Here is a 22606-nt window from a genome sequence, read left to right on the forward strand (position 1 = left end):
TGGTAGAGGAAGCAAACACATATGACCAACTATAAAGCAGTAAAATATATAGTTTTTATGAGAAGGACTTTTAAGGCTGAAGTAATAGAAAATAATATCTGTCTCCCCTGTGGCACTGTCAGAAGCAAAATACTAATCCTGTACTGCAATGCTCAGATTCTTTTCTAAAATTATTTTTTAGGCCGGGCACAGTGGCTCACGCCTGTAATCCCAACACTTTGGGAGGCTGAGGCAGGTGGATCACTTGAGGTCAGGAGTTTGAGACCAGCCTGGCCAACCTGGTGATACCCCATCTCTACTAAAAATACAAAAATTAGCTGGGCATGGTGGTGGGCACCTGTAATCCCAGCTACTCAGGAGGCTGAGGCAGGATAATCACTTGAACCCGGGAGGCAGAGGTTGCAGTGAGCTGAGATTACGCCATTGCACTCCAGCCTGAGAGACAGAGTGAGACTCCATATCAAAAAAAAAAAAAATTATATATATGTAAAATGGGGGAGTAACACACACAGAGTGAACAGATCTTTTATGTATAGCTCAGTGATTATTTACATGCATAACTACCACTCAGATCAAAATTAGTACTTTTCCAGGATTCTAGAAAATTCCCTTTGACCCTTTCCTGGGCGATACCTCCCCCAGAGCTAACCACTATTCTGATTCCTGTCACCAACAGATAAATTGTCTGCTTTGAGCTTCATGTAAATGGAATTACACAGTTAATGCTTAAGTTCTTATCTGGGCAGAAAAGGGGGTTAAGAACAGGACCAAGGTAATCAATTTCTAAATAATGAAAGTTTTGCAAATGAATGTATGTTTGCCTATATCTCCAAATCAGATAATCCTACTACAGCTATGTAAAAATCCTGGTGAGAATAAGAAGGAAGCTAAAACATGATAATAAAGGTGATGAGGTTATAACCAATTAGAAAATACTATAAGAAATATCAATTAGACCAGCACAGTGGCTCACACCTGTAATCCTGGCACTTTGGGAGGCTGAGGTGGGAGGATCACTTGAGGCTAGAAGTTTGAGACCAGCCTGGGCAACATAGTGAGACCCTGACTCTACATAAAATTAAAAAATAGCCAGGCATGGTGGTGCATGCTTGTAACTACTTGGGAGGCTGAGGTAGAAGGATCACTTGAGCCCAGGAGTTGGAGGCTGCAAGGAGCTATGATCACACCACTGCAGTCCAGTCTGGGCAGCAGAGTGAAAATGTGCTCTAAAAATAAAAATAAAAATATCAATTAGGCTGGGCACAGTGGCTCATACCTATAATCTCAGCACTTTGGGAGGCAAAGGTAGGAGGATCACTTGAGACCAGGAGTTCAGGACCTGCCTGGGCAACATAGTGAGACTGTGCCTCTACAAAAAATATATAGTGTGCACCTATAGTCCCAGCCACTCAGGAGATTGAGGTGGGAGGATCACTTGAGCCTAGGAGTTGGAGGCTACAGTGAGCCTCCACTGTTTACATCCCTGATTACTCCGCTGATCACACCACTGCACTCCAGCCAGGATGACAGAGAAACACCTTGTCTCTAAAAATAGAAATGAAAAATAAAAATCTATTTGAAGTTACAGATTCTCCCATGAGCAGTGGTCAGCCGAACCAGCTGGAGAGGAGAGCTAGAGGAAACTGGAAGGGTGATCTGGGGACATTTCTCTCCTAAACCAGTCTAAAGAACTTTGCCACCAGTGGGGCAGAGGCTACCTGGGATTGGGGGACTTGTGAAAAAAAACTAAAGATTAAAAGCCTCTCACTGCAGACTGACTCAGCCTGTTCTCTTCATGCTTTTTTGGGATTCACTTTGTCCAGTCTTAGAAATGTGCTGGACAAAGGAGGTGGGTGGGAGGGATATGCCCGCAGCCTAAGGAAACAACCAGTTAAAATGTTTACAGCAATCTTACGTTTTTCTGTTTGTTCAGGTTACTACTGTGGGATTGTGATGATCGAAGCTATAGCTACTACGTTGAGGTTTCTACCAACCAGCAACAGTGGACCATGGTTGCTGACAGAACTAAAGTCTCCTGCAAGTAAGTTGTGTCTTTTCAGGAATTTATTCCTATTGAAAAGACAGTCTTCCCAGTGGATTGGGAGGCTCCAAAGAAGAATCATAGAATCACCAAATTACATTCTTACTTGGAGATTGAAAACACACTCCAGTGATCTTCTCTTCAGTTTTGACTATTAAATACTTATATGAAATTTACTTGATGTCACCAAATACTTACATGAAATTTACTTGATGTTCTCTATTCTGTGGTGTGAATTTGACTCACACTTTTGAAAATGGCATGTGTGCCTAAATAGGGGAAAAAAGGATACTTTCCTTATGCAATCCTCTCTCAGAACCCTTCCGCTCCACCCTGCCACAGCACCCACCACACACCACACTTTTTTTTTAATACTTCAAGTTCTAGGGTACATGTGCACAATGTGCAGGTTTGATACATACATATACATGTGCCATGTTGGTTTGCTGCACCCATCAACTTGTCATTTACATTAGGTATTTCTCCTAATGCTATCCCTCCCGCAGCCTCCCACCCCCCAACAGGCCCCAGTATGTGATGTTCCCTTCCCTGTGTCCAAGTGTTCTCACTGTTCAACTCCCACCTATGAGTGAGAACATTTTTTAGGATTGTTTTCTTCCTTAGAGAACTTTGCTGAAGCAATATATACTTTAGTAGTTATTATGGAGCTCTATCCTATTCCCCACACTCATAGCATTCTCAGGGCTAGCGTCACTGTTTATTTATCTCATCTCGTTGTTAACTATGCTGTTACTCAAAGTAAGGAAAGCCTTGTACCTTATTTCTCCACATGCAGACAGAGGCATTTAATGCATATGGCACTGGGGCTGTTTGGACTTGTCTGCTTGCAGCAGAAGATAGGAAGAAGTCTGCGGGTTCTGAGCAGCCTAGAATCATGGTACATGAAAAGAGCTCAGTGCCTCTTTGTGTCGAGCCAGAATCTCTAAGAGGCAAGGTGGAGCAAATGCATTTCTCCTTTTCTTTTCTTTTTGAAATTGAGATATAATTCACATACCATAAAATTTACCCTTTTAAAGTGTACAATTGAGTGGTTTTTAGTATATTCACAGTGTTGTGCAACCACCACTGCTATCTAATATTCCACAACATTTTCATCACCCCAAAAAGAAACATTTTCTCCATTAGCAGTCACTGCCCATTTCCCTCCAACTCTCCCAGCCCCAGCATCCAATAATCTACTTTCTGTCTTTTCTTTATGGATTTGCATGCTCTGGACATTTCATATAAATGGAATTGTATAGTATGTGACCTTTTGTTCCTTGCTTCTTTCACTTAGCATAATGTTTTCAAGGTTCATCCGTGTTGTAGCATATATCCGAATTTCATTTCTTATGGCTGAATAGTATTCCATTGTATGCATATACCACATTTGTTTATCCATTCTTCAGCTGATAAACATTTGAATGGTTTCCACTTCTTGGCTATTATGAATAATGCTGCTATGAACATTTCTGTACAAGTTTTTATGTGAACATATATTTTCGATTCCTTTGGGTCTACATCTGAGAGTAGAATTGCTGGGTCATAGGATAACTCTGCGTTTAACTTTTTGAGGAACTGCCAAAATTTTTCACAGCAGCTGCACCATTTTACCTTCCCACCATCAATGTTTGAGGGTTCTAATTTTTCCACATTCTCACAAGTACTTGCTATTGCCCATCTTTTTGACCATAGCCATCCTAGTGGGGATGAAGTAGCATATCATTATGGTTTTCATGTGCATTTTCCTCATGGCTAATGATGTTGAGCATCTTTTCATGTGCTTACTTGGGGTGGGGGCAGCGTCTCACTCTGTTGCCCAGACTGGAGTGCAGATCAAGGCTCACTGTACCCTCAAACTCCTGGGCTCAAGTGATCTTCCCACCTCAGTCTCCCAGGCAGCTGGGACTGTAGCTGCGTGCCACTGTGCCCAGCTAATTTTTTTTTTTTTTTTTTTTTTTTGTGGAGATAGCACCTTACCTTGTTGCCTAGGCTGGGCCAAGATTTCTTAACAGTATTAATGATGACTTGTTTAATGCAGTGTCTGACACCATCGCCATTATTATTTTAGTAATTATCAGCATATATATATATGTTGGTTAGGTTAACTCTTGCTACTGTAACAAATAAGCTTTAGTATTTCGGTGGCTTAACACAATAATTTATTTCTGTCATGGGACAGCCCGTGTGTGTGTTCATAGTTAAGTGATTTTCCCAGAAGTGACTGAGGAACCCAGGCAGCTTCTTTCTTGTGGTTCTGCCATCTAGTTCCTCCTCAGCATCAGCCACATTTAGCTGGCAGGAGAAAGAATAGAGAGGGTACACCTAGTTCTGAAAAGCCGTGCTTTACGGGTAGCATACATGACTTCCACTAACATGCCACTGAGATAAACTAGTCACATTGCCATACTAGATGCTGATATGGCTGGGAAATGTAGTCAGTTCCTGGTTGGGTAGCCACTTCCCAGTGGAGCACAGATCTTATAACCATCCCAGCCTCTTCTTCCAGAAGCAGAGCTAAGTTTTAAATCCAGGTTCTTGCCACTATACCACATTGCCTCTTTGGACTCAAAACACTGCTAAAGAAGACTGTACCAAGCTAGATGATGAAAAGGGGGAAACAAAGTGGTTAATGTATCCCAAGCTCCTGGAACCCTTTTTATAAAATAGAAGGGCCTCCACGGCCCGTGAACAACTATGCATTTGTCTTCCCAGAGTCTTTGCTAATTGGGTCCACAGCTCCCAGACCAGACCTTGTACTTCCTCAAAGCTTGTCATCTTGTACGTGTCTTACCCACCACGGGTCTCTTTTGTCACTTATTGTTGTAAACTGGATTCCTCTTCTCTTTTATGTCCCTCTGTTAAAGGTTGACATGGTTTGGCTCTGTGTCCCCACCCAAATCTCATCTCGAATTATAATCCCCATGTGTCGAGGGAGGGACCTGTGATCCCCATGTGTTAAGGGAGGTGACTGGATCATGGGGGCAATTTCCCCCATGCTGTCCCCATGATATTGAGTGAGTTCTCATGAGATCTGATGGTGTTAGAAGTGTTTGGAAGTTCTTCACTCTTCTCTCTCCTGCTGCCTTGTGAAGAAGGTGCTTGCCTCCCCTTCACCTTCTGCCATGATTGTAAGTTTCCTGACGCCTCTCCAGCCATGTGAAAATGTGAGTCAGTTAAAGCTCTTTGTTTATAAGTTACTCAGTCTCAGATATTTCTATATAGTAGTGTGAAAATGGACTAACACAAAGGTGCTATACAATGTGGGTGTTTTGTTGTTGTTGTTGTTGTTTGAGACGGAGTCTCACTCTGACACTCAGACTGAAGTGCAATGGTGTGATCTCAGCTCACTGGAACCTCTGCCTCCCAGGTTCAGGTGATTCTCCTGCCTCAGCCTCCCAAGTAGCTGGGATTACAGGTGTGTGCCACTGTGCCAGGTTAATTTTTGTATTTTAGTAGAGACGGGGTTTCACCACGTTGGCCAGGCCAGTCTTGAACTCCTGACCTTAGGTGATCCGTCCACCTTGGCCTCCCATAGTGCTGGGATTACAGGCATGAGCCACCGCGCCCGGCCCAGTGTGGGTTTTTAACAAGAGCCAATTGACTAACTATTGATCAGTTACATGTCATATTCATTTTGTATTTAGTTAAATGGGGACTTTTCTGGTTTCAAAGTCTCGTTCACTCATTAGATCCTCTTCTAGTAGCTTTGCATTAAATTATCAACATATTTTTCTCTTTTTAAACTTTTTTATTGGTGGATTTAAATAATTTATATGTTTTTAACTTTGTATTTTAGCACTTAGATGGGATAGCAATGTTTTACAAATTATTAAATAAATAATACATTAGAAGAAGAGAAATAGTAGTAAGAAGGCAAATGCCTGTTAACCTTGTAAGAATCAATGGAACCAGAGGTTATGATTTTATGTTTATAAGCGTAACTTGAATGTATTGTACCTCCCTTTTTCAAGTTAGGCCTTAAGAAATGTAGAAGATATGTAAATGATAAAAGGCAAAATGTTTTAATATGCTACAGAGCAGACCTCAAGAGAGGATTCTGTTAGTTTCAAGAATTGTAGTCTGCTCTTTATTGAAATAGAGTACGTGAGTTTATAAATGAAATTATATGGAGTTTTCAAAGATCATAGCTCCACCTCTTGATAGCATTCTACCTAGTAAAGAAATCAAAACATAAGATATTTGCTGTCCTCTGAAAAATCCCTGGGGAATGAGATTCTCCAGTGTCTCTGTTAGTTTCTCTGCACCAGGAGTGGGATATTTTCCTTCATAGTAGCTCTCCTAAGTCTCTTGGTTTGTTTTCGGGATAAGCAGTTATTTTCTATTATAGATAACTCTGTTTTTATAGTGACTAATTTTTTAAAATTACATTTTACCCCTCTTTCTTCATACAATCTAATCCTGTACCCTTTGACCTGTACCCTTTATTTTAAAAGCTCTCACTTTTTTTTTTTTTTTTGGAGACAGAGTCTTACTGTGTCACCCAAGTTGGGGTGCAGTGGCGTAATCTTGGCTCACTGCAGCCTCCACCTCCCAGATTCAAGTGATTCTCTGGTCTCAGCCTCCCAAGTAGTTGGGATTACAAGCACATGCTACCATGGCTGGCTAATTTTGTGCATTTTTAGTAGAGATAGGGTTTCACAATGTTGGCCAGGCTGGTCTTGAACTCCTGACCTCAGGTGATCCACTCACCTTGGCCTCCCAAAGTTCAGGCGTGAACCACCGCGCCTGGCTGAAATATTTTTATAGTCAAGAAGTTTTAAAAACTGAAAAAATGGTCAAAAGCAGACTGGCCGCAGTGGCTAACACCTGTAATCCCAGCACTTTGGGCAGCTAAGATGGGCGAAAGCTCATCTTTAAAAAAAAAAAAAAAATTCACACCTCTTTTCTTAACAACTTTACTAACTCCTTGATATAAAACAAATGAGAAATTTAGCTCATTTAACCATCCCTCATTTTTGTTAGTTATGTTTTTTAGTTCTGTTAGTATTTATCTTTTACAATTAAATAATATACTTAAACCTCTATTATTATAATAATTTTTTTTTTTTGAGGCGGAGTCTCGCTTTGTCGCCCAGGCTGGAGTGCAATGGCGTGATCTTGGCTCACTGCAAGCTCCGCCTCCTGGGTTCACGCCATTCTCCTGCCTCAGCCTCCCGAGTAGCTGGGACTACAGGCGTCCGCCACCACGCCCGGCTAATTTTTTATATTTTTAGTAGAGATGGAGTTTCACTGTGTTAGCCAGGATGGTCTCGATTTCCTGACCTCGTGATCCTCCCGCCTCGGCCTCCCAAAGTGCTGGGATTACAGGCGTGAGCCACCGTACCCGGCTAAACCTCTATTATTATTTTTTTTTTTCTGAGACATAGTCTCTCTCTGTCACCCAGGCTGGAGTGCAATGACGTGGTCTCAGCTCACTGCAACCTGTGCCTCCTGGGTTCAAGTGATTCTCCTGCCTCAGCCTCCTGAGTAGCTAAGATTACAGGGGCACACCACCACACCTGGCTAATTTTTGTAGTTTTAGCAGAGGGGTTTCACCAACGGGATTTCACCACATTGGTCAGGCTGGTCTCGAACTCCTGACCTTGTGATCCACCCGCCTTGGCCTCCCAGAGTGCTGGGATTACAGGCGTGAGCCACCGCGCCCGGCCTAAACCTCTATTTTTTGATCCATCAGTTATAAACAATATTTCTTGACTCTTTACTACGTTGATGAAAAAATTGCCACCCACTACATTTCCCTCTATTTTTCCCTTTCTACTTCTCATCTTCTGTTAGCTGCTTTACTATATTGACATTGTGATACTTATTTTTTGTTCTGTAACTTATAGTTAAATCATCTATGTGTTAACTATAAATTGATCCTGAAAAGGGAAAAGCACTAAGATCTCATTATAATATAATGATTATATAAACATTGTTCATGACAGATCTAGTAATTGGTTGGATCTAGAGTTAGGAAAATGTTATTCTATGTCAGTAAACCTGTTCCCCTCTTGGAAGAATTGTACTGTTCTGATGAAGCAGATTAGATTTCCTTACAAGTGCTCAAAATTATTCCACATTTTAAGTAGCTTCCTGTTAGACAGCTTTTTGTTTTCTGGAAGTTTCTGATTAGTTTTTTCCTGTTGCAGAATCTTCTGAAGCATACTGTTTGTTCATTGGTTGATTTTGAACAGATTGTTTATGTCTGCGATCCTAAAATTTCTTCTTTCCTATCATTGGTAACACTGTTTCCTCAATTTCATTTTCTTTTTGTGGAATGTAGGTAAATGGTTTAAAAAAACAAAACAAAACAAAAAACCCTTTCCCTTTGCTTGAGATATTGACCTCGGGCCTCTGTTAGTTTTCTAGACCTGTCCCCCTGAAAACCTGATTGTAGTGGAATGTCTGTGGCGTTATAAGCAACATTGCTTATGATTTTAAAAATTACCCCTGAAATGGTACATTGCATGTGGCCTGGGAGAACTGTAAATATCTGGTCAGAAACTATAGATCCTTGTGCTTCCCTGAGTGCAGAGACTTTTGTAATTGGGCTTATTCCTTGCGATTCTGGGATCTGTGCTTATGGAGCTGTCACAAGAAGTATTAGTTTCTATTTGGAATGTGAGGCTTCTAAGCCAGAGCAGCTCCACAGTCACCAGTTGTTGAGTCTTATATACTCTTTTTTTTCCTTGAGTCTTATATACTCTCTGTTTTTTTTTTTTTTTCTTGATTCTTAATGCTCTTATTTGAGGTGTCACCTGCAGGCCAAAAAGAATAGCCCCCAGACGGTTGTGTTGACTGCTACAAAGACTGCCGAAGGGAAGAAATACCTGGTGCTGTGCTGGGAGCTTGCTGTGTTTCCCGTTCTGTCTCCTAGGTGAATCTAAAGCCAATTATGGCTTGTTTGGGTCTGTTGAGCCTGAACATTTAGTTAAAAAGATTGCTATAATCCCAGCACTTTGGGAGGCTGAGGCAGGAGGATTGTTTGAGGCCAGGAGTTCAAGACCAGCCCCAGCAACATAGTGAGACCCTATCTCTACCAAATAAATAAAATGTGAGAAAAAAAAAAAAAAAAGCTAGATATCATGGCACACACCTGTAGTTGCGGCTACTTAGGAGGCTGTGGAGGGAGGATTGCTGAAGCCCAGGAGTTCGAGGTTATAGTGAGCTAAGATCACACTACTGCGCTCCAACCTGGGTGACAAAACAAGACCCTGTCTCAAAGAAAGAAAGAAAGATCACTCATGGCCATTGCACAGAATAAATCTATGGGTAATTTTTTTTTCAGAAAAGGGAAATAGAATACAAATTTTCAGAAGCCCAGCATATCTGAATCATAGTTGGACTGGGTATAGAATTCAGTTTTTTTCAGAAGTCTAACAGCTTGGATTTATTGCTATCTCGTATCTAATGTTGCAGATGAGAAATCTGATGTCAATCTGATTCATATTCTTTGTAGTAATTTATTTTTCTCTATAGAAGCCTTTAGGATCTTCTCTTCACCTCTGGTAGTCTCAAATTTCACAATGACATGGCTGGATGTGGGTCATTTGTCATTATCCTGCTCAGTTTGCTTCGGTATGGAAATCTGCCCAGTTCTCCTCGATTTATAAATGAGTAATATTTCATGTGCATATCATTTTCTCAAAATTCACCAAAATTTTTCATTTACTGATGTCCTCTCCAATTTGCAACCTTTTTGAATGTATTCTCTTTGCATTTCTGTGGTAGCATGTCAGTGGTTTCCAGGAAGGGAGAGCGAACTGTGCCTACGATGTCAGCCATCTTGGATCTGAAGTCCCAAAACCACTGCAGCATGGGCTGACTTGTAGTCAGCTGTCGATAGTCCCCAGTGACCCCAAGTCATTTTCCTTACCTTTCATGTGCTTGGCTGTGCCTCTGCCATGTTATATAGCTGTCGTGTTTCCTGCCAGTGTACTCCCTCACATATTGACCTCATTTGCATTCATTTTTTAAACAATTTCTTTGTTTTGTCATGGTCCTGTTGGATAGTAATTCTGTCTGCCAAAGTATTAGTGACCCCAGCCATCATCTATCCAAAACTGTGCCCTTCCCAAACATTTTGGCAAATACAAATGATTAGATAAAAAGAATTAGGTAATGAAAATTTTTTTTCCACTGGGGAATTCTATAGTCCTAATATGGAACTACCTAGTCTTTCTAGCCTTTAGATTCTAATTTTATCACAGACTTTCTATATCCTGCCAGATTTACCATCTAAATTCCCTTCTGAATAAACTTTTCCCCCAATCTAGGTGTTTATTAAAAATGATGCTGCAAAGAGTTTTTTTAATAACTTAAGGAAATACATAAGTAAGCTGTTTTAAAAGCAGTGTACAAAATTATAGAAGTATTATCATAAATAGGAAGAATTATGGAAGAAGAAAACCAAAAGGAAATATGCCAAAATATTAATAATGGTTGACTTTGTATAGGGGATTGTGGGAATTATTTCTAATTTTCAACATTTTTCTGACCAATTTACATGTATTTCTTTTAAAATCTAAAAACACTTTATTTGAAAAAATTTTTTTTTTTTTTGCTAGAGCCATAAGTGTTTTATAGATGCTTGTCCTTGCCATTATTTGAGTAGCAGATGCGGGCAGAGTGGCATGGTTTATTCGCTGCCAGCAGTAAATCAACAAAATTAAGTGCTATACATAGCAATATCCCAGCGGCTCTTCAGAACCTTGCCATTTAGCCCAAGCACGAGTTGTGCTTCCCCGGAAAGGACACTCCAGCCACATTTTCCTTATGCTTCTCTCCATGGGCTCCTTAAAGCCCACTTCTCCAAGAGTACTTTCTTCTGCCTTTCCCCAGGACACCCAAAGTTCATTCCCATCTGAGTTTGCCCTCTCAAAGGGCCCTGGCCTACTTGGGGGGTTGGAGCACCTCCTTGGAGCAGGCAATCTCTACAGCATCCTAATGTTGGGAAGTTTCTCCCCTGTGCCTTCCCTGAGAAGCACCTTGACTGTCTGTGTGCCACCTGGGAAGACCTGTGTGGAGCCGACCCGTCTGCTGCCTGGTCTCCAGCATGATTATATTCACATCCGAGAAGCACTGTGTGTCCCCTTGCTAAATGCACTGCCGCTTAGTCCTGGGATCTGTCTCTGTATCTGCTATTTATTCTCTAGGAATCTTAGAAAGAGGAACATGTTTCTTGTTCTAAGTGCTGCAGTGGCTGAGGACAACAGTATAAATTAAAGGTGGAGAGTTATAGCCTCAGTAAAGTCTTCCAAAATATAGCAAGATTGAAAAATGATACATTTAAAACCTAGAGACAATTTACTTTGCCTGTGATTTTTTTTTTTTTTTTTTTTTTTGCATCTTCTTTGCCATTGTTAGTGACAATGTTGAGAAAGGTTTGTTATTTTTTTTTTTTTTTGCCTGCTTTCTTTCTTAATCTAACACTTAACAAAAACTTTGGGGTGGTTCTAGGAGGTCACTGCTAACCATGTGATTTGGAGGTTTGTGTAAAGAACTTGATGTCACAAATAAGATGCAACAGAAAGACAGCAGGATATAAAGGAGGAAATGTCTTCCTCATTGATACTAATGATGATGAGACATAGTTCATAGTTGGGTGACACGTTAGTTTCCAAGAAGATTGAAGCACTTGACTGTCGCGTAGATCCCATATTGGTAATAACAGACAGGGCTGTTGTCCTGAGATTTTTCTGCCCTACAAGGTTGGAGGAGTGTGTTTGCTTGTTCCTTCGAGAAGTGTGAGCCAATTAATGAGCTCTGGTTGTGTAATTGTCACTTTTGAAATGCTCGATGAAGATTTTATTTTTCTCTTTTCATACTTAATTCATTTTTCTACATAGCATTTGACAGTAATGAAAAAAGCCAGTCATGTTCTTTTCTGTTTTTTTTTTCTTAAAGGGCAAACATTAGTGTTAATTTTGTCAAGAGTTTTAGAACTTGAACAATGAAGAAACATGTACCTGTAAGAGGAATGGTTTCAAAAAATGAAAAATGAAGAAAATAGCAGAATTTAGACAACATACACACACACACACACACACACACACACACGTGCACACACGTCAAGTCTGACCCTAGGCAGATCCTTGTGTTAACGATGAGAGATCAGCAGGCTTGCCCTATAGAAGTCATCTATATGTTAGGCCACACTTGGAGACACCGGTTACACTTGTTTATGGGGTTATGAAGTACCTAAAGCTGATGATTATTTTAGAATAGAAAATAGCAATAAGGAGTCAGCCAGTCATACCTGCACATTTAAAGGGAACTTATCTTTGGTATTACAGGAAGTTTTTATTAAAAATTTACCCAAACATTGGGAGGCATGTGGAAAGTAGATTTTGATGCTAAGTGTGTGAATTGCCTGAGTTCTAAATTTAGAGCGGTCAGCAGATCCTGTGGACCCCCAGTGGGAGGCTCCTCTCCACCCAGAACATTTGGAAGTTAAAGGAGCTAGAAGGAAATGAAGTCCTCTTGGGTAGCAAATGATCAGGAAGAAAAATCTGAGAGCTCCCATTTCCCTCTTTCTTACTTAACCCAGGAGCCACGTTATTCTGTGAGGGTAATAATTTTTTCCATGCCTGTTAAAAAAAAAAAATGAAACATAGCTCAATAAAACTTTCTCAGTGAGCTGTGTGAGCACACAAAATGTACATGGTCAGAAAGACTTTTTATTTTACTATGGACATAACTTTCTTATTAATATTATATTCCAAATGATTAAAAATAAATCAAGATCACATTAGTTCACCTACCATCATCACTCAGCTGTTCCACTCCACTCTACTGACCTCCCCACATTCCCTCTGTGCCCTCCCATGAGTATACTCACTATAGGCAGGTGGCACATTTCAAGCACAACTCTAGTATCGTCCTGCTTAGGACCCTGCACTGCTTCCTGCTGCTCTCTGAATCAAGACCAGAATTCTTTGTGTGGCCTAGAGTGCCCTACACAATCTGGCCCCCCGCCTCTCCATACTCTCCCTGCATCCCTCTCCCTGTTCCCATCTCCCTGGCATCCTCTGTTTTCCCACCATCCGTCATGCTCTGTCCTCCCACAGAGCCTTTGCATATGCCATGCTGGCCTCTTTCTGGAGCCCACCCTCGGCCCTTTGTCTCATTAACCACCCCCACTTACCCTTTTCTTCTCAGCTCAAGGGCCACTTTTCAGGAAAGTTTGCCCTGACCACCCATCTTGATCAAATCACTGTGTTATCCCCTCTCATAAAACCAAGCTACTTTTTTTCATAGCCCTTGTTGCCGTTTGCAATTCCCCATTCCATAGCATGGCTGTTAAGTTACTGTTCTTCTCCACCAGAAGGTAAGCTCCAGGAGAGCAGGGATTTGGTGTTTTACTCACTCTTTGATCCATAGTAGTAGCCTAGCAAGGACCTAACACTTGTAGGGGTCAGTATGTACTTGATCTGAATGAATAGAAGCATGCATGCCATTGCTCTGTCTCCAGTCATGTATGCATGTTGGTTTCGTTTGTCTTGTTACTGTCTGGAGGTATCATTGTCACAAAGCCCAATCAGGACGTTTGTCCATTCCAGCTCAGATGCTGTCACATGAGGCAAGGAAGAGTTTATGGGAGAGAATAACAGTTGCCCCTGATGATATAGTCCTTGTAAACTACACATGTGTCTTCCTAACTTCTCTGTATTAACCCATTATTGATCTGTCATCCTTGGCTCATTTATAGCATTATTCCACAAGTTTTAATTCAGTATTGCCAGAGGCTCAGTTTTCTTTGGTTTTTACATCTATCATTGCCCCTCACGTTAATGACTTGGATCCCCTAGTAACAGTTTATCACTTCAAGTTGGTTACTGGCTGGAAGTCCATTACCTTTATTTTTAACCACTCATAGAGAGAGTAAAATTTATTTTTATGGAGGGGCCAAGTGCTTTTAAAACTCTTTGCCAGCTGTGCCCCTTTCAATTCAGAAATTGATTTGATTTAAAATCCCGAGTTTGTCTGGTTAATGTTTCAGTTGCTTCTCTGGATTTTTAGAGTAAAAGGTTAAAAAAAAAAAAAAAAGCCCAACCTTAAACTCTGAAGAGGGACTCTAAACTGCTTGCCAGAGCATCACATGTACCTCTTCCAGCAGGAAAGAGTCTGTTCAATAGAACAGACCTCACTCTGGAATCCTAGAGCTCGCTGTACCTCTCATGGTCTCAGGATGGCTGCAGAGGGTCCAGCCCACCACCACCCAGTGAGGTGCTCAGTCAGCAACCTTACCATGACAAAGCCTTGATTAACCCCTTCCCTGAAATGGGCAGTACAGACAAGGGACCTGCTGCACATAATCTGTCAGTCACATAATCCCAAGGTAGGTAAGCAAACGGAGCAGCAGATACCACAGTAACAGTCAGCATGGGCATCTGCAAAAACAGGAAAGTAGAGCCTATTTATTGGTCAGTGAATAAAGATAATAGAAAGGAAAGGCATGGGAGTTTCGATCTTACCTTCTTAAAATGACCTGCCTCAGTTTACTAAATTGTAATCAGAAGTCAGCAGCCAGCCTCTGGATCTAATGAGAAGGCTCTGTTTTGGTAATTATGCCATGATTGATGCTTGCTCAGCTCTATCCTAGAGCACTAAGAGGCTCGTGTTTTCTTCCAGAGTTTAAAAAAGAAGGAAAAAGGCATTTTTATGAATTCAGGGGTCCAGCATGCACATAGAGTCACCATTTAGCTCATTCTCTTGGCTTCAGCTGTCTCTTTCATTCATATTTTCCGTTGGCTCCTTCTAGAATGGTTTCTCAAACACAACTTGTCTCAAACTAAAGTCATCATTGTCATTCTCCATAAAGCAGATACACTCCTTTGGTGTCCCTGCTTTTGTTGTTGTAGCTCCCTTCCCCTGGGCGTCACTTACCTCTTTGAGTCTTTCTTCTTTGCCCTACACAGTCAGTCAGGTGCTATATCCTTTCTGTTATATCCTTTCATCTTTTATTTCTATTCCCATTGCCTCCCTCCATATTCAGACCTTCATACTTCTTTCCTGGAGTATTTATGGTAGCTTCTAGTGAGTTTCCCTCAATACTATTGCAGAGAATTTCTATACTCTACATCTGTTGCTATTCTAGAGTCTAGAACACTATTGCTAGGTTGTCGTTGCTGTGATTCCTTAATCCCTGTACAGGGACCTTCAGTGATCCACTAAGGAAAGCCTCAGATCCTTACCTGGATCATCTTCTATCTCTACATGACCAGCTCTCCCTAAACATCTTGGTTTTAAATATTCTGCTTCCTGTTAAACCACATGTCCAGACTTCAAATATATAATTACCATATCTCTCTGACTCTAACCAGACTTTCTAACCTTTATCTCTGTAATTCTCTCTTTACAGTCCTTATATTCCTACTTTCCTTTCAGTCTGGCCTAATCACTACTGTTAAATGAGCCCATGCTTTAGGTCAGCTGATTATTTTTATTTGCTTTGGCTGATCTTCAGGTCTCCACCTATTCAGTGTTCCCTTGAAGACCCAGCCAAATGCTCTATGAGTTCTTCTTGATCTTTCTCCTCCCAAACACAGGTGATCGCTCCATTATGTGAATGTCTACTGTCATTGGCATGCATATAACTTGATACATTTACTGTTTCTTGGGTTTGTTTCAGAAAAGGGAAGAAATAAGGGCCTAGTCCAGGAGAAAGGTTACTTTTAAAAATCTGGCCATTTTTCAAGGTACATTGGGATTTATCCCCTTGGAAGTATAGGACCAGCTTTTCCCAGAGTCATCTCTGTAGGTCTGTAATCAAATGCACAACTTTGATTCAGTCTAATATTTGTTCAGTGACCCTAGTGGGTAGAGGCTCATACTATTAATACATTGTGAAGGACAATTCTGAGGAGACAGGAAGACATTTCTTCTCTGAAGGAACTTATAGGTTATACAGAACATTTGGGAACCACTTTGCATGTGTACACACATACATATGCACACACACAATGTAAAATACAAAACAAGATCCTAGAATCAAACGATACTATAACTGATAGAAGTACCTTGGAAATCGTAGTTCAAGCCTCCCATTTTACAGATAAGACAGCGGTCACAGGTGCCTTTCCCAAGTTCTCATCTAGTGGCAAGCCCTGGATTAGAACCCAGGTCTCCTGATTCTGAGTCCATTTTCCCCAGAATTTTGCATGGCCTATAAGACCACAGTAAACATACAAAATCAGATGTATAAGTACTGTAAGTATATAAACATTATCAGAGTATGGGATGGAGTTAGGGAAATCCTTCTGAAAAGATGCATTTTGAGCCTGCCCATCTGCTACTGGCTCATGTTGTGGCTGGAATGACTGGTGACTTCCCAACCCAAGGAGCCTATAAACTTCAGATTTTAAAATCACATAAAGGTACAAGTCAAATATCCACCTTCCAGAGGTATGATGAAGACTACGGATTACAGAGAAATCCACCTTTATTTCTATATGATTTCCTACCTTGCTGTCACTACTACTTCCACAGAATATTAATTTGTCCAGCCTATTAGCTGTATCATAATTCATACTTTAAAATTGGTTTTAAAAGTATAGCTTCTACACCAGTGGTCAAATCTAGATTATCTAGGGGTTCATTATTCAGGTTGTAGAGTATATTAGCCTGTTTTTCTTCCCTTTTCCTTCCTATTGCCTACTTAAAAAAAAATCATTACGCTGTTCATTAGGCCATTTATTAGACTATTTCCTTCCATGAAAAGAGACTTGCATATGTGGTTTTTTTCCCTGTGTTTTAAGCCAAGCTCTATAAAGCATATTTTCCCCACAGTTGACATTTTCTTTTCACTATCCCTTGAAATGGAATGTAAGTGAATTTCACCATGGTGTTGTAAATTATGTACTGAGTATCAGTAATAAACATTTCTTACAAAGTTTTAAAGTATAGTTTCAAAGTGGTGATCATCTGGAATTGCACACATTTACCAGCTGCTTTGGAGGAAGTTTGCGAGTGCTTTCTGCTCATACACTTTTCACTTCTTTCTCCAAATTTATACAACAATATGGAGCCCATGTAATAAACCTAAATGGAGTGAAAGAATGTTTGTATTCCTAGTAATGTGGCTTAGCAGTCTTGACCTGATGAGTGGTCATCTTGTTCGGCCTTCTACCTCCAGGCAATGTTGCACATTAAATTTGTCCCAGAGTTCGTGGTTTTCCTCAGATGAGGAAGACTGGATACTACCGCTGGCCTCCTCATCTCCGGTTCTCAGAGCCGTAGTGTAAATTTCTGCTGTTAGGTGATTCTCAGGCAAAGGAAGATAGCACATGTTGGTACTGCTCTATTAGAGGAGAGTAACTTGTTTATATTGTTCTTTTTTCCTTCCTGATTCTCTGGGGAGTTACTGAATTCTCTGTAGGATTTAGCAGTGGACATATAAGCTTAATAGAAATTCTGATGCTTGGGCTTTGAAATGTATAGTCTTTTCTCTAGGGTATGCTGAGGGTGGGAGAAGGAGGGGCTCCTGGAAACTTGTTGGTTTCACATTTCTGAATCTTCAGAATTCATTTTTCCTAATTAAAATCAAAACCCAAATCTACATTAATCTAGTGTCAGGGTCATAGATTTAAACCAACAGGACTTCAGGGTTGGTGTTCTCAGATCACCATTGAGCCCCTCATATCACAGCCTCTGCCTGTTTGAGGGTGAATCTAGTAGGCTAATTGAAAGCCCCAATTGCCCTGTGAAGACAGAGCCACAATAACATTAAGAAGTAATCAAGTTTTTAGTTAGACATGGCACGTACTGTGAATCTACAATTACAGATGCCTTCATTTTTTAATTTCTAGTCTGATTTTCAAATTTATACCTTCACATTGCTTTAATATGGTGTTCTTACATTAATATTAATTAACTTTATAAATTTCTGAGGAGATGAGAAGGGAACACAGGGCACAATTTTCTAAGCTTTTCATTTTTGGGGATAGAACCACTGATATTTTCAGGCAGTATTTTCTTCTTTTGCTATTTCCTTAATTAAAATTATCATTCAACTACTGTTGAATCATTTCCCTGCCAGGAACCCTAAACTGTAGGGCATGGGCTTATGCGAACTCAAAAGTCTGGTATTTATCTAGGCATTAATTTAGTGGACATATTTTGAGCCACTGCTTTAGGTCAGGCTCTGTGCTGGGCACTTCCCTCCTCTCATGGGCTCACTAATTAAGCCTTCCCAATTGGCTCAGGACCAGCTGAGACTAAGGGGCCTTGATCCAAATGCAAATAGAGGCACTTGTGGATTCTGACACATGTAGTTAGACCATCTCTTCTCTGAGTGACTCAGTAGGGATAACATTTATGGGAGTAGGCAGCATGCTAAATCTGGAAGCCTTGGTGGATACGTGAAAATCACTCTTTCTCTCTTCAGCCTGCTGGAGGGAAGTTCAAGTGTGCCTTGAGCTCAGATCTTCCCAGAGATGGCAGGATAGCAGCCTGCACGCTCAGCCAGTCCACTCCTTTGTTACCTTTTGTATTGCCAACAATACCCTCGGCTATCGGGAGGCTTAGTAAATTGACCGTGTTTTGTTACACTCCTGTGCCAGTGCCAGGCTGCTCTTTCTGATAAGGTAAGTGTGACGTTCAGTTTGTGATGAGCACTTGCAGTTTCTGTAAATGTAATGCTGTATAATAAGCAGTAATTTTCCACTGGTCCTTGATAACAGGAGGTTTCTGTTTGGCTTTTAGTGACAGCAAAAATGTAGGTGTTTTCTCCCTCCACCAATACGATGAATTTCCCAGAGGCATCTTTTTTCACAAGATAGATTATTAGCAAGTTGTTTCCTAAGCTTGACCAAAATGTGTAATGGTTAATCTTGCCTTTTTAAAGCCAAAGTCAAATATATTGGCTCTGAAGTAGCCATTTATAATAAAATGACTATATAGAGTCTTAAGCTCCTTTTAGCTGTCTCCTAGCTGTGCTTTTACTCGAGGGTTTGGTATCTTGAAGCTTAGCCCAATAGCTTGGGTGATAAAACTGTCACATCTCAAGTTATTGTTTTAAAGTTCCTATAAGAGATTATATCTTTTTTTTTTTTTTTTTTTTTTTGAGACGGAATCTCGCTCTATCACCAGGCTACAATGCAGTGGCACGATCTCAGCTCACTGCAACCTTCATGTCCCGGGTTCAAGCAGTTCTCCTGCCTCAACCTCCCGAGTAGCTGGGACTGCAGACGTGTGCCACCATACCCAGCTAATTTTTGTATTTTTAGTAGAGATGGGGTTTTACCATGTTGGTCAGGATGGTCTCGATCTTTTGACCTCGTGATCTGTCCACCTCGGCCTCCCAAAGTGCTGGGATTACAGGGATTACGGGTGTGAGCCACCACTCCTGGCCAAGAGATTACATCTGAAGTGTAAAGTGAACTCGCCCTAGATGACTTGGTGTCCTTACCTGAGAGAGGAAGAGGGCCTTTTATGTTCTGTACTCTTCTCCTGAGTCCCACTCTGTTAAAATTGAATGGAGTAACCATACAAATGGACCCCTCCTCTCGGCCAAGGGCATTAAAAAGTTAGCCTGAAAAACTTGTTCAGACCATGATGGAAGTGGGGGTCGTACATGTCTCATTATACCCACTTCCCTCTTAGAATTCAGGAAAAGGAGACCAGCATTAACATCAACACAGATCTCAAGTCTGATAAGAAACATTTACAGTCTGTTCTGTCTGAAGCCTACTACTTGGAGGCTTCACCTGCATGATAAAACCTTGGTCTCCACGAAGCATACATTCCTTTCTGTTGATAATAACTCTCAACCAATTGCCAATCAGAAAATTTTTAATGACCTGGAAGCACCTGTCCTTGAGTTGCCCTGCCCTTCCAGATGGAACCAATGTAAATCTTACATGTATTTGATTGATGTCTCACGTCTCCCTGAAATGTATAAAACTAGGCTGTGCCCCAACTGACCGCCTTGAGCACTTGTTCTCAGGACCTCCTGAGGGTTGTATCGCAGGCTGTTGGTCACTCATATTTGGCTCAGAATCAATTTCTTCAAATTTTTTGTTAAAAAAAGACTGAATGAGGTGCTTGCTGATTTTGTTTTGTTTTGTTTGTTTCATAAGAGACAAAGTACTGCTCTGTCACCTAGGCTTCCAACTCCTAGCCTCAGGCAATCCTCCTGCTTCCATCTCCCAAGTAGCTGGGACTATAGGCACATGCCACCATGCTCAACTAATATTACTAATTTTTTAAAAAATAGAGACAGGGAGTCTTTTTATTGCCCAGGTTGGTCTCGAACTCCTGGCTTCAAGCAGTCCTCTTGCCTCAGCCTCCCAAAGTGCTGGGATTATAGGCATGAGCTACCATACCTGGCTGATTTTTTTTTTTTTAACATTGGAAAATACCATTGAGAAGGAAACAGACAAATGCTTTACATTGTAACCCTCCCCACCTCTGTTTAAAGTCATCTGTTTATTTTTTCTTGACACTTGGAACACCATAAGATTCGGCACTTTTTTATAAGGAATTAAGATTGTTTTTTCATCAGATTATCTTTTCTTCTTTCTGAGATATAGCTGGCATTATCTATTCACTCATTAGCTTCTGTAGGCATCTTGGTAACCATTTACTCCTGTCAGATGGCTTAAGCAAGACCAGAAATTGTTGATTTTGTGATATCATGTGATTTTATGAATCATGGTGATGGGAGCCCTAGTTCTTCCATGATCACTGGGAACTGCTGTTTATCTCCACACAGGTGGCCTTCCTGGTACTTTGGTGCATCTGACTTGCTAAAACCAGGATATTTGTGAATGGTGGCAACTAAGATGCAGGAGTTGTTTGAACTGACCTTACATTTAAGAAATTATTTTGCCCTTTTGGCACAAAAAGTTGGATTTGTTGATCAGAATGATAGATCCCCTCTGTATGTGGAACTCTGTGTGAAGTTAGGAAGAAAAGAAAAGATAGACTACTTGCCTGTAGTCTGATTTGAAAACAACATATACCTCAAAAAGGTATATGTTGACTCTTCCTAAGTGTCACCTACAAAGCAAACTGAAGTTGAATGATTGTTTGCTTTCCGTGTCTGCTTCAAAATTTGTCCAAGTCACAGACAAGTGTGCAATTTATGAAAACAGAACTAAAAAGCAAGCGAGTTGCACCTTTATAGAGTTCAACTACTGAGCAGTGAGGTGTAGGAGAAGTGTGTGTTTGGCCTGAGACCAGCCTTCCCCTGGGCCCCTTGTGCAGTGATGCTCAGGGAAAATGCATCCTGTCCATTTGGCACAGCCATCTCTCATCTCACAGTTCTTTGTTTCCCAGATCTGAACCTGGACACACCATTCAATGACTGTGGGTTTGGGGAGCTATTGTTTTCTTCCTCCCACTGTGCCTTCCATTGAAATGTTTATTCTGCGTGCAGAACTGAATCCACTCTGCACATGAAATGCACTGACCCAGGTGGAAGCAGATTTTTAATCAAATGTCATTAGAACAATCCATTTGCTACAGAAATCTCTGGAGTCCTCATATTACTGTGCCCACATTTTCCAGTTGTTTACTGGGATTTCATTTCTAGCCCAGCATGTTTCTTTGGGATTTACTTAGATTGGCTGAATTAAATTAGGATTGATAGTTCTTGTGACCCTTTTACTTAGGAATTTTATATGGAGATATCCCCCATTACAGACCTATGTGTGTTGGCTAACTGTCATAATCCAAATGAGAGTCTTTCTTTCAAAAGAGAAGTGGTTTCCCCTACACTGGATTTGTGCTTTATTCTTTAGCCTCTGTTAGGATGTTGGCTATTTGGATTTCAGGTTTGGGGGATGGTTTGAAATGATGTCACAGACCAGTAGTCTTTAGAAATGTCTAGGTTATATGATTTGTTAATTTTACTGCAAATGAAAGGTAAAGTGGGAAATGGGAGTGCTGGAGAACTGAGAATTGTATTTTCAGAGAGGACCTAAAATCTGTATTAGTGTTGCTAGTTCCTGGTGTCCATTGTATTTAGAAAAAGGGATGAAGAGGAGAAAAGCACCTAAAAGAGGGTATAGAAAAGTAGTGTCAAAGCTGTTGCTGTTTTTATTTGAGGCATTCCTTTCCTACATAAGAACATCTAATTTATGTTTTCTTGAAAAAATAAGAGTTCTGGCTGTAAAGAGATCCAGAGTCTCCGTTTCCTGACTGATGTTCTGTCCCATATGCAGCCCTGTTTTCCCAGCTGATAAAGCCAACCCTTTCTGCCTCGGGCCAGGGGTCTTTCATTGTCACTATGCCCAAGGGGTCTGTGGACACAACTGTACTTCAGTAACATTGGTTTCTTTGTGTGTTCTATTTTATACATTTGAAAACATTCTGAGAAGGGATTCATATGCTTCACAGAATGCCAGAGAGATCCCTGGCACAAAAAAGGGAAGATCCAGGGGTCAGCTGAATACTCACATGTGAAAACCTTTGAGTGAAGCAGACATTTCAGTGAAAATAGGAAGTGTCAGTTACACATATCTCTGTTATTGTGTCATTCCTTTACCTGATTTCTGTTGGTCTCCTGTGACCTTTTGCATCTGGTGTACACCCTACATCTGGGGCCATGAGCTG

General features: G+C 40.8%; 1 protein-coding gene across 9 annotated transcripts in view; it reads left to right on the forward strand.

Annotated features, from left to right (window-relative positions):
• The window catches only part of BTBD9 (BTB domain containing 9), a 506404-nt gene that overhangs the window by 386814 nt on the left and 96984 nt on the right, over nucleotides 1-22606 (forward strand). For all 9 annotated transcript variants that reach the window (XM_065542923.2, XM_005553116.5, XM_045390224.3 and 6 more), the window contains one exon: nucleotides 1934-2041. In XM_065542923.2, coding sequence (XP_065398995.1) covers nucleotides 1934-2041 — 108 coding nt within the window. The remainder of the gene's footprint in view (nucleotides 1-1933; nucleotides 2042-22606) is intronic.

The sequence above is a fragment of the Macaca fascicularis genome, chromosome 4 (assembly GCF_037993035.2).
Source record: "Macaca fascicularis isolate 582-1 chromosome 4, T2T-MFA8v1.1".
Lineage (NCBI taxonomy): Eukaryota > Metazoa > Chordata > Mammalia > Primates > Cercopithecidae > Macaca > Macaca fascicularis.